This window comes from Phoxinus phoxinus, assembly GCF_949152265.1.
Source record: "Phoxinus phoxinus genome assembly, chromosome: 4".
NCBI lineage: Eukaryota > Metazoa > Chordata > Actinopteri > Cypriniformes > Leuciscidae > Phoxinus > Phoxinus phoxinus.
The window spans coordinates 41945311-41957805 of NC_136879.1; the positions used below are offsets into that span (position 1 = coordinate 41945311).

Below are 12495 nucleotides of genomic sequence, written 5' to 3' on the forward strand. Positions count from 1 at the left end.
TATCACTTCTGCCTAAAACTGGTGATTTAGGGTTGTTGAAAAATTGGCGCCCTGTCTCTTTAATGTGCCAGGACTACAAAATATTGTCTAAATGTTTAGCAAATAGATTAAAAAAGTTTTTGAGTATTATTGTGAGGAATGAGCAAACATACTGTGTTCCAGGACGTACAATAATGGATAACTTATTTCTAATAAGAGATGTGATGGACCTTTCTATGAATGATGATTTCAATATTGGTTTTTTATCGATTGATCAAGAAAAAGCATTTGATCGTGTGGGTCATGAGTACCTTTTAAATGTTTTGAAAGCATTTGGGTTTGGGGAAACCTTTATTTCTTGGATCCAGTTACTGTATAGAGGGGCCTCAGTAATGCTTAAGGTTGGCGGGGGATTGAGTTGTCCAATACCGGTTAAGAGAGGAATTAGGCAGGGTTGTCCAATTTCTGGACAACTCTACAGCTTGGTTATTGAGCCTTTGCTAATTAAGCTAAGAAATAATTTGAAAGGTTTTCATATCCCAGGGGATTTTAATGGGTCAAGTGTCTCTGTTTCTGCTTACGCTGATGATGTAACTGTGTTTATTACTGGACAAGGGGATATTCAGATACTGTCTAGAAGTTTAGCTTTATATGAGAGAGCCTCTTCATCAAAAGTGAATTGGGCAAAGAGTGAGGGTTTTGTTGTGGGTCCCTGGAGAAATGGTGGGCCGCCTAAGCTTCCTGGGGGGTTACAATGGAATACAGAGGGAATCAAGATTCTTGGAGTATTTCTGGGTAAAGAAAAGTATAGACAAAAAAACTGGGAGGGTTTGCTGGAGAAGGTGTCAGCCAAGTTGTCTAAATGGAAATGGCTATTACCTGAACTATCCTACCGGGGTAGAGTCTTGGTTACAAATAACCTGGCCGCCTCCATGCTATGGCACAGGCTTAATGTGCTGGATCCTCCAAATGAACTGATCAAAGAAATACAGAGGACATTTGTCAATTTTTTTTGGTCTGGGCAACACTGGGTTCCTGGATCTGCATTATATCTGCCTTTACAAGAAGGAGGACAAGCTCTAATTGATATAAGAAGCAGGATTATGACTTTTAGACTGCAGACTGCACAAAGAATATTGTATGAAGAGGATCTGGGATGGATTCGTGTCGCTTGTGCTATTTTAAGGACAGCATCTGGTCTTGGATATGAGAAACAATTGTTTTTATTGAGACTTAAAGAACTGGACCTAAGTAATTTAACCCTGTATTATCAGTCGATGCTGAAAGCTTGGCTTGATAACTTCAATGTCAACCGAGATCTTTCAAAACCAAAGGAGTGGATTATGGGGGAGCCATTGTTTTATAACCCACTGATACAAACGAGAACTCTGTCATCAGGAAGCTTGATGAACTGCCTGGCGGGAGCTGGACTCAAAAGGATAGGAGATCTGAGAGGCCTTCACGGATGGAAAACGGCTGCAGCACTACAGGGTGAAACGGGTGTTCGATCTCTCCGTCTTCTGCAGCAGGTGTTGGAGGAGGTGCAGAGAGCGTTGCCTGGGACCTGCAGGGAGGCACTAGAAGCTCAACCAGATCAAGATTGGAGGAGAAACTATCAGTTCCCATCTATTAGTGTATCTGCAGCAGCAAATGAAAACTATGAAGATGCTGACACATTATTAACTTTTAAGACTCCGGAGTTGGGACAGTTTCGTGAAGCAAGTAAAAAAGCAATCTACTTTACTTGTGTTAAAGTTGCCCATCAGACTGTTTTAAAACGAGTACGAGCAGGGAGGTGGACAGAATTGTTTGGACCAGACTTTAAAGGATCCTGGAGGTCTCTGTACAAACCTCCCATTGAGAAGCGTACAGCAGACCTACAGTGGAGACTTATTCATGGTGCTATAGCTACAAACAGACACGTGGCACACCTGAATCCAGCCGTGGGTAAAGAATGTCTTTTTTGTGGGATTGAAGAGACAGTTGACCACCTATTTATTTATTGTGTGAGGTTAGGTAGTCTTTTTATTGTTTTAAAAAGTTTGTTTGAAGGTTTTGGTAAGGATTTTTCCAATCAGTTTTTTATAAGTGGTCCCAGATATACATTTCAGGAGAGAAGAAAAATATGTATATTAAATTTTTTGATGGGTATGGCCAAAATGGCAATTTGGAAAACTAGAAAAAATAAGCTATTGGGTATAGGTACAATAGATGCAGAAAATGCTTTTAAAGGCATGGTGACTGCTAGAATTAAAATTGAATATACATATTTTAAATTGATTAATGATATTCAAAGGTTCGCCGAAATATGGTCTGTGGAAGGAGTTTTGTGTGAGGTTTTGGATGATATGTTGGTTTTCAATTTAAAAAAAAAAAAAAAAAAAAAAAAAAAAGAGAAAGTTTGAAGTATAAATGTGTATTTATTTTTTTATGTGTATTTATTTTTGTATTGTATTTATTGAGTTTTTGGATTATATGATCAGATAAGGAATCTGGTCTTTGGAAAAAGTTAAAGTTATAATAAAGTCATGTTTAAGCCTCTCTCTCCCTCTCTCTCTCTCTCTCTCTCTCTTTACCTCTCTACCTCTCTCTCTCTCTCCCTCTCTCTCTCTCTTTACCTCTCTACCTCTCTCTCTCTCTCCCTCTCTCTCTCTCTCCCTCTCTCTCTCTCTTTACCTCTCTACCTCTCTCTCTCTCAATTCAATTCAATTCAATTCAAAATTGCTTTATTGGCATGACTGTACACAATACAATATTGCCAAAGCTTGGAATACATATAATAATTATAGACACATCAAAATAATAACATATTATAACATAACTTAAATGTAAATGTACAAATTAAATTAATTGTACAAATGAACAGTGTGACTAATTACATAGTGTGAACATTTCATACCACAGTGTTTTAACATATGCACACACATACAGACATTACTGAGGTTCACTGTGGTGGACAGTAGGGAAACACACTGAGGTCAGACACACACACACACACACACACACGTTCACCTGCTGTCTCTCAGGCTGTGGCACACACACACGTATCTGGCAGCCAGTGCTGCGGTGTGTCCCTCTCCTAATATGATCTTGACCTGTTCTACTTCAGTCATGGCTGTAAAGTTCTGTATTGTGTGAGTGAGTTTGCTGAAGTAGAGGTCTCTGACTGAACTGTATTTGTGACAGTGAAGGAGGAAGTGCGTCTCAGTCTCGATCTCTCCTGTCCTACACTGAACACACACTCTCTGCTCTCGGGGTAACCAGCTCTTTCTGTGTCTGCCGGTCTCGATGGCGAGACTGTGTTCACTCAGCCTGTACTTGCTCAGGATCCGTCTCTGCTTTGTGTCTCTCACACTCTGGAGATATTCTTCCAGTTCATAATTTGATTTCAGAGTTCGATAGAATTGTAATTTACTTTGTGTTTTGGTTTCCTGATCCCAATGTTCCAGATATGTGTGTTTAGATTGTTTGATGATTTGGTTTATTCTGATGTGTGTGAGAGAAGCAGTGCTGGTCTGAGACTGGTCAGTGTTAGTAGAGTTAGTCGGGTTAGTGAGTCTCAGAACCAGCTGACTGAGGGAACTCTTTTCGGGGTTCAGTTCTTGGGTTTGTAGTGCTTTAAAATGTAGCGATTCTGTGGGACTTGATTTTAGATGCATCCAGAATTTGAGGGATCTTTTTTGCATATTGACAATCAATGGGAATCGGCCTAATTCTGCCCTGCATGCATTATTGGGTGTTTTCCTTTGTAATTTTAATATCATTTTGCAGAATTCTGTGTGTAGGGCTTCTGTTGGATGTCTGTCCCATCTAGTGTAGCTCTGATCACTGAGTGGACCCCAAACCTCACTTCCATACAGCGCAATGGGCTGAATAACACTATCAAAGATTTTACACCAGATTGGGATCGGTAATTCAATGTTTTGGAATTTTTTCTTAATTGCATATAGAGCTCTTCGAGCTTTATCTCTGAGCGCATTCACTGCCACACTGAAGCTCCCCGATGCAGTGATGACCAGGCCGAGGTAAGTGTACTGCATCGTGTGCTCTAGGCCGGTGCTGCCTAGACTGAACTGGTATCTGTGTTCCTGACATCTGGGCTTCTTCTGGAAGACCATAATGTTGGTCTTTGTGAGGTTGACTGCCAGGGCCCAGTTCTGGCAGTAGTTCTCCAGCAGGTCCAGGTGCTGCTGTAGTCCCTGTGCGGTGGGTGACAGCAGCACCAGGTCGTCTGCGTACAGTAACAGCTTAATGCTTCTGTCCTGTAGAGTGAGTCCAGGGCCCGTAGACTGTTCCAACTGCACCGCTAGTTCATTAATGTAGATGTTGAACAGCGTTGGACTCAGGCTACAGCCCTGCCGCACTCTCTCTCTCTCTCTCTCTCTCTCTCTTTACCTCTCTACCTCTCTCTCTCTCTCCCTCTCTCTCTCTCTCTCTTTACCTCTCTACCTCTCTACCTCTCTCTCTCTCTCTCTCTCTCTCTCTCTCTCTCTCTCCTGCCACCTGCTGTTAGATCTAACACACACCATATCAAACACCCAAATCTCTCTACAAAACACTGTCTAAAATGAGCAATCTCTTATACACACTATAGTGTTAAAAAGTGTGTTACAAAAGATAAAATTTCAAATTGCTGTTCTTTTGAACTTTCTATTCATCAAATAATCCTGGAAAAAAAGTATCACAGTTTCCACAGAAATATGAATATTGATAATAATATTGAGCATCAGATCATCATATTACACTGATTTCTGGAGGATCATGTGACACTGAAGACTGGAGTAATGATGCTGAACATTCAGATTTGATCACAGGAATAAATTACACTTTACTATATATTCACATATAAAACTGCTATTTTAAATTCACAATATTTTACAGTAGTTTTGATCAAATAAACATCAGATCTTATGGAGGGTAGTGTATATACATATAAAACAGGATTGCTAGTGGTGCAGAAATGACACACACACACACACACACACACACACACACACACAGCACGTTTAAAAATCCCCAAGAGATAGAAAGCAAAGTGCTCTCAGGTGACCCACCATTTCCCAGCATTCACCGGTACGAGAATGAATCATTAGCACAGCAGAACACAGACAGCCTGTGTAATCCTGAACACACCGATCTAAACCTGTGTTTAGCCACGGCTGTCAACCAGCAATAAATGCGTACATGTGTGTGTGACCCTGGAGCACAAACCCACCCTGGAGCCGCACGGGTATATCTGTGGCAATAGCAACTATACATTGTATGGGTCAAAATTATCAATTTTTCTTTTATGCCAAAATCATGAGGATATTAAGATCATGTTCCATGAAGATATTTAGTAAATGTCCTACCGTAAATATATAAAACATGTATTTTTGTGAGTGAATGCAGCACAATCGTGAACATAAATGCACAACTTTGAAGAAGATTTTCTCAATGTTTACATTTTTTTGCTCCTCAGATTCCAGATTTTCAATAGTTGTGTCTCGACCAAATATTGTCCTATCCTAACAAACCACACATCAATGGAGAGATTATTTATTCAGCTTTCAGATAAAAAAATTACCCATGTGACTGGTTTTGTGGTCATATTTTGATTAAGAACCACCGACTCAGACAGAAAGACACCATCGGACTAACATGTCAATTTAACAGTTTAAAGTTACAATATTTGCTACATCAAAATGGTTTTGCTAATTTCAGCATAAACTGCGATGTGGACCAGACTTTATATTTATCAGTCTCGGACTTTAACAGAAACAGAAAGAGAGAGAGTGTGTGTGTGTGTGTGTGTGTGTGTGTGTGTGTGTGTGTGTGTGTGTGTGTGTGTGTGGTAAGTGAGACAGTGTTTAACTTTGTTGTCTCGCCGTCGGACAGTCAAAGCCAAAATCAATTGTGAACATCAACCGCCTGACTATCAGTTTACACACACACACACACACACACACACACACACACACGTTTACTTAGCTATCGAAATGGGGACATTCCATAGACGTAATTGTTTTTATACTGTACAAACTGTATATTCTGTCTCCCTAAACCTACCCATCACACATACACACACCAACCCTAGAATTTACATAAACCCCGCCCCCAGAACACGATTTATAGATTATCATGATATATGCTAATCAGTGACTAGAAGATAACTACACATAATCTGCATAAATTCATCAACTAACCGTTCAGAAATGTCCTGTTCTTCTACATGTTGTCACTTCTTCTTGAGTCTCTCCATCATTGTCTGACTCCGGTTTGAACATAAAAGGCTAAAAAGTGTTTGAAATGTTCAGTGTGTGTGTGTGTGTGTGTGAGGTAAAAGGACACGAGCTGTTGAAGCTCCGCCCCCTGTGCCGGGAGCAGCAGCTCATTTGCATTTAAAGGGACAGACACAAAACGGTGTGTTTTTGCTCACCCTCAAAAAGTGACGATTTTAACATGATATATAAAAATATCTGTGGGGTATTTAGAGCTAAAACTTCACACACACACTCTGGGGACATCAGAGACTTACTTTACATCTTGCGAAAAGGGCGTAGTTCTTCACACTAAGAGAGAAAAAAATCACTGAAAGATTCTTTGGGAAACCTAAAACTTTTGAAACGTTTATTTCTAAGAGTTTCCATGAATGTTAAATGTTCTTCGTGGAACTTCCATGTTAAAAATAATCCGGACAGAATTCAGCAACTCGTGAAATGAGCTTGAAAGCATCTTTGTTCACACACTCCGCGACACTAATGAACTGATTTACAAAAGCCGAGTGAAAAAAACACACACACACTAACCCTACCCCTACCCATCACACACACCGACCCCTAAACCTACCCATCATCCAACACACACACACACACACACACACACACACACACACACACACACACACACACTAACCCTACCCCTACCCCTACCCATCACACACACCGACCCCTAAACCTACCCATCATCCAACACACACACACACACACACACACACACACACACTCACACACACACACACACTAACCCTACCCCTACCCATCACACACACCGACCCCTAAACCTACCCATCATCCAACACACACACACACACACACACACACTAACCCTACCCCTACCCATCACACACATCGACCCCTAAACCTACCCATCATCCAACACACACACACACACACACTAACCCTACCCCTAAACCTACCCATCATCCATCACACACACACACACACACTAACCCTACCCCTAAACCTACCCATCATCCATCACACACACACACACACACACTAACCCTACCCCTAAACCTACCCATCATCCATCACACACACACACACACACACACACACACACACACACTAACCCTACCCCTAAACCTACCCATCATCCATCACACACACACACACACACACTAACCCTACCCCTTAACCTACCCATCATCCATCACACACACACACACACACACACACTAACCCTACCCCTAAACCTACCCATCACACACACACACACACACACACACACACACACACACACACACACTAACCCTAAACCTACCCCTCACACACACACACTAACCCGACCCCTAAACCTACCCATCTCTCTCTCACACACACACACACACACACACACACACACACACACACACACACACACACTAACCCTACCCCTAAACCTACCCATCACACACACACACACACACTAACCCTACCCCTAAACCTACCCATCACACAGACACACACACACACACACTAACCCTACCCCTAAACCTACCCATCACACACACACTAACCCTACCCATCACACACACACACACACACTAACCCTACCCCTAAACCTACCCATCACACTCTCTCTCACACACACACACACACACACACACACACACACACACACTCTAAACCTACTCATCACACACAATTTGTTTGCATGCTTGATATTTTACACTTAATCAAACATTTTTGCGTGTGACTTGCACTCTTAAAAATAAAAGGCTTGTTTTTCACAGCGATGCCATAAGAATAATGTGTGTTCCCTTCCAGTAACACCGCTCTAGAAGAACCTTCCTTCAGTATAAACAACCGCCTGAGCGACGCATGTTAAAGGCTCCTCACAGAACCACCGACTCCAGTGCAGAACTTGAGTTTGTAAGTGTGTGTATATGGGTTTCGGGGCCGCTGTGTTTACCTCACACACCAACAGCGACATACATCGCATTTAAACGGACACTGATGACCCAAATGCATTCATTAGGCCTGAATATATGGGCCACACACACACACACACACACACACACACACAGGTGTTATTTAATGCTACGGCACATCTTGACCCTCACGCCGAGCTGAAAATCCTACTTTTGTTCCCGGTCAAAAATGTCTTGTTAATGTATTCAATGTTTTTATCAACTTGTTCACGTTCAATTAGCACAGGCTCTTCGTTAAGGCCTCATGATCTCGGGTTCACCTCTAAAAGTGCATGAGGCTTTGGCGCATTCCGAACGGTTCCGTAAACGTCGAAGATTCCAATGTGGAACCATCGATTCCAATGTGATTCAGAAGGGAATGTTCCTCCGGAGCGTTTGGGTGCAGTAAAGTGAGCGCGCGACGCTACACGTCCTGAATGTTGATGACTGCTTCATCTTTAACACACACACACACACACACACTTATACCATACACTGATGTTTACAAGCACAGCTTCTGCTGCTCATACACACCCTAACGCTTACAAAAACACCGCGTATGATGATGCAGACAGGTGTTTCATCATGTAAAGAACTCACACACACACACACACACATGCAGAAGGAGGAAGAACACCCGAACCCCATGTTTAGAGGCTTTTCTGCTGCATCAGGATGTTTGGCACTGAAAGCATTTGCAGATACATCACACACACACACACACATGCTTGGCATCTGATAAGCATCACACATGAACACACACACACACACACACACCCCACCCAGACCCCGTCAGGACAGCAGACCTGAGTACCGCAGTCTACACACACACTTACAGACATGCACACCCACACACACACACACACACACACACACACATGACGTCAGTCGCTCACCGGCGCTCTTGTCTTTGCTCTCCATCTCCCGTTGCGCTGCTGCTGTCGGTCACGGAGGATGAAGATGCTGAAGAAGAAGAAGAAGAAGATGATGATGAGGAAGACTGCGTCGGTCCTGGCTCGCGCTACAGCGGCGCACGGGGGCGCGACTCTCACGTGAGAGCAGCTGTCAATCACTTCACGCGCGGTCCCGGTGCTGCTGAGTGGAGGCGACGGCTGAATCGCGGGTGTGGCGGACGGTGTTTGTTGATGATGCGTGAGCGTGCGTGTGACCGGTGCTCGTTCCGCGCGCCGTTAACGGGAGCTGCCGCAAGCTCCGCCGCTATCAGACACACGGGCGTGACGTCACAGCAGGTGTCATGTGACACCTCATATTAACGGAGCCTTGCCCAGCTTTCAACTGTGCTTTTGTTTTTTCTCTCATGATAAATCGTATTGTATGGAATAATACTTAATTAATCTGCTTCTTTTAGGTACATTTAGTATTCATAAATGTAAATTTGAAGGAAACCACCCTTTGTTTTTACTTTAAAGATCAGAAATTTAACAATAGCCTCCCTAAACACAATATGGGTTTGAAAAATAAGAAAGCTGCAAAGTGTGTTTCAATCGGTAAACATTTTCACATTTTTGTTTAACTTTTAAGTTTGTAGCCTAACTGTTTCTTTATATATTTGTCTTTTTGTTTGTTTGTTTGTCAAGACTGTAGTTGTAATTCTTTAAAATCAATAAAATAAAATAAACAGAGCCTGATGTGATCCTCCTTACCATGGTACAGTGATGCTATCCGCAGATATGATCATATAATATAATAATATACAATGATATCTCATTTTCAATCGATTTACTGAATCATTTTTGTTTGTTTTTACAAGCTATTTTGAGTGTAGTGTGTTTTTTACTTTGTCTGAGAATGGATTATTAAGAGACACATTTAAAATTAAAATTATATTTCGTGTAGAAACAAAAAGTAAATTTAACAAGTTAACAAAGAAATGGCAAGTATAGGCTAACAATGAGTTAAACATGAGATTTTGAAGAAGAAAGACTGGAATACAATTTTTTTTTTTTTTTACAAAAAAAACTCCAAACAATTTGTTTTGTTTACAACTAAGAAAATAAAAAGCACCAATATAACAAAAAAATATATATAAGCCATAAAACAGCCTAAAATAATTGGTTCATAAAAACAGGGGAAAACATTAGTTTTTACATTGTCAATGGGTTTATTAAATAATTGTCGACATTAATGTTTTTTTTTTAATTATTATTATAATAAAAAGAATTAAGCAATAATATCTTCAGTAAAGTCAATAAAACCTATAAAATAAGTAAATTAGATCCATAAAAACAGCAACAACAAAAACGTAGGTCCATAAAAACAGCATAAACAGAAATGAAACATTTCTGTTCTTTTTATATATATTTTTTATTAAGGGTGTGTTATGTTTTTTAATGAGAATTGATAATAAAAAGTAAAATCCACTGAAAGGTTATGGCATAAATACATGAAAAAACACTTTTTAATAAAAAAAATATCAGTTGAAAATAAATGTATTACAATAAAATACTTTGCGGAATTTTTTTTGACAATACACAAAATACATGTGAAAAATGGGCCATTCAGTGAAGTATCACGGCTGAAATTGATTTATTCTGAATGCAAAGAACATTTTGGTCTGTAAAACTGCTAATAAACTTCTGTTTTTATTTCACCATCTAACACCAACTTTTCAAACAGATGCGGTTTAAGGTCATTTATTTCTGTCTCGGTTACACTACAACCTACTTGTGGTGAATACCACTAGATAAATCACATGTGAAAACTGTGGGAACTTTTCCTGATAAATAGCAAGGAGTACGGATGGCCAATATGACCAAGTAATTTAACAAAATATGTGACCCTGGATCACATTTTTTCAAATTGAGATTTTTACATCACATGAAAGTTGAAGAAAAGATAATTCCATTGATGTGTGGTTTGTTAGGATAGGACAATATTTGGTCGAGACACAACTATTGAAAATCTGGAATCTGAGGAGCAAAAAAATGTAAACATTGAGAAAATCTCCTTTAAAGTTGTGCATTTATGTTCACGATTGTGCTGCATTCACTCACAAAAATACATGTTTTATGTACACTGGTTGACGATCACACGTTGATCTGATTGGTTGCAAGGTAGTTTGTGACGTCAGAAACACCGGCGATTTCAGTTTTGAGACTGTCTTTGGTTTACTGCAGTTTTAAGGAGAAAATATATTTTTATAAACTTAATTTTTCACCACAGATGGACTTTAAACTTTGAAAATAACAAAGTGAATCAGTCAGTGTCAGATCTGAAATGACCTTTCAACAAACTTCTCACACACACACACACACACACACACACACTCAACGCAGGTGGGCAGACGGGTGCTGAGACGACAAGACACCAAAATAACTCACACAGTCGTATATAAAACTGAGCTGGATTATTTTAGTATTCAGCTGCTTAAGCAAAACTGAAACTCCATGCGCCTTCCTCGGGTCAGCAAGATACAAGAACAGCTCTCAGCATTTACACACACACACACACACACACACTCCATCATCCCGAGCCACACTTCTATTGTACTGGTAAACTTCTCAGCATTTACCTTTCGTAAAGTCTGTGCACCTGTCCTCGAGAAGCAGGACTGAGCTCCTGGAGGAAAACCTCCATGCAAATGTTTCTCGTGCGGCGTCAGTGCTTTTCATACAGTAGTAAAAGAGCATTTCGCTGACGGACGGCATGTGGGCTATGATGTTCTCTAGTTACTGAGGAATAAAGCAATAATACGGCTTCAAGGGGCTTATTGCTTTTATAAAACGGTTACTCCATAAAAATATTAATTTTAATATTAATTTTATTCATAAAAGCAACAAAAAATATAACACATGTATTCCTCCGCCAAGCAATGTAGTTCCAAAGAGGTTGCTAAGCAACACATGCAGCAACAAAGAATCACAAACGGCAGTTGCGCAATAATACTAATGTAATGCGGTCACAAGTGTGTGTTTGTGGAGTAATTTACAACGGCTTCGAACGCGGCTCAACCAATCAGAATCAAGGGCCGGAACTATACGTTTTATAAAGTGTATTTTTTCGACAGGCTAGAGATGGAGCGCTAATTTTTACGATTATACAGCCAATTTGGAAAAGAAATGACATGTGAAGGATGCACATGTTTTAAATGGTTACATGCAACTTTGATGTCATTCTTGCAGGCCAATTTTGCGTAAAAATGTACCACCTTTTGGCAGAATGAGAAAGAAAAATCACAGTTGTTATTGTGGTCCATTCATATATACATTCAACATACACATAGCCTACTGTTTAAAAGTTTGGGGTGAGTGAATAATAACATACTTTTATAATTTATTCATCACGTACACATTAAATTAGTTAAAAGTGACAGTAAAGACATTTATGATGTTACAAAAGATTAT

General features: G+C 40.3%; 1 protein-coding gene across 1 annotated transcript in view; it reads right to left on the minus strand.

Moving 5' to 3' along the window:
• fgf12b (fibroblast growth factor 12b) overlaps positions 1–9404 on the minus strand; it is a gene marked incomplete at its 5' end in the record, with an annotated part of 82490 nt that extends 73086 nt beyond the window's left edge. Inside the window, one exon of the mRNA XM_079610186.1 lies at positions 9028–9404. Coding sequence (XP_079466312.1) covers positions 9028–9052 — 25 coding nt within the window. The remainder of the gene's footprint in view (positions 1–9027) is intronic.
• Between the last annotated feature and the right edge of the window lie 3091 nt (positions 9405–12495).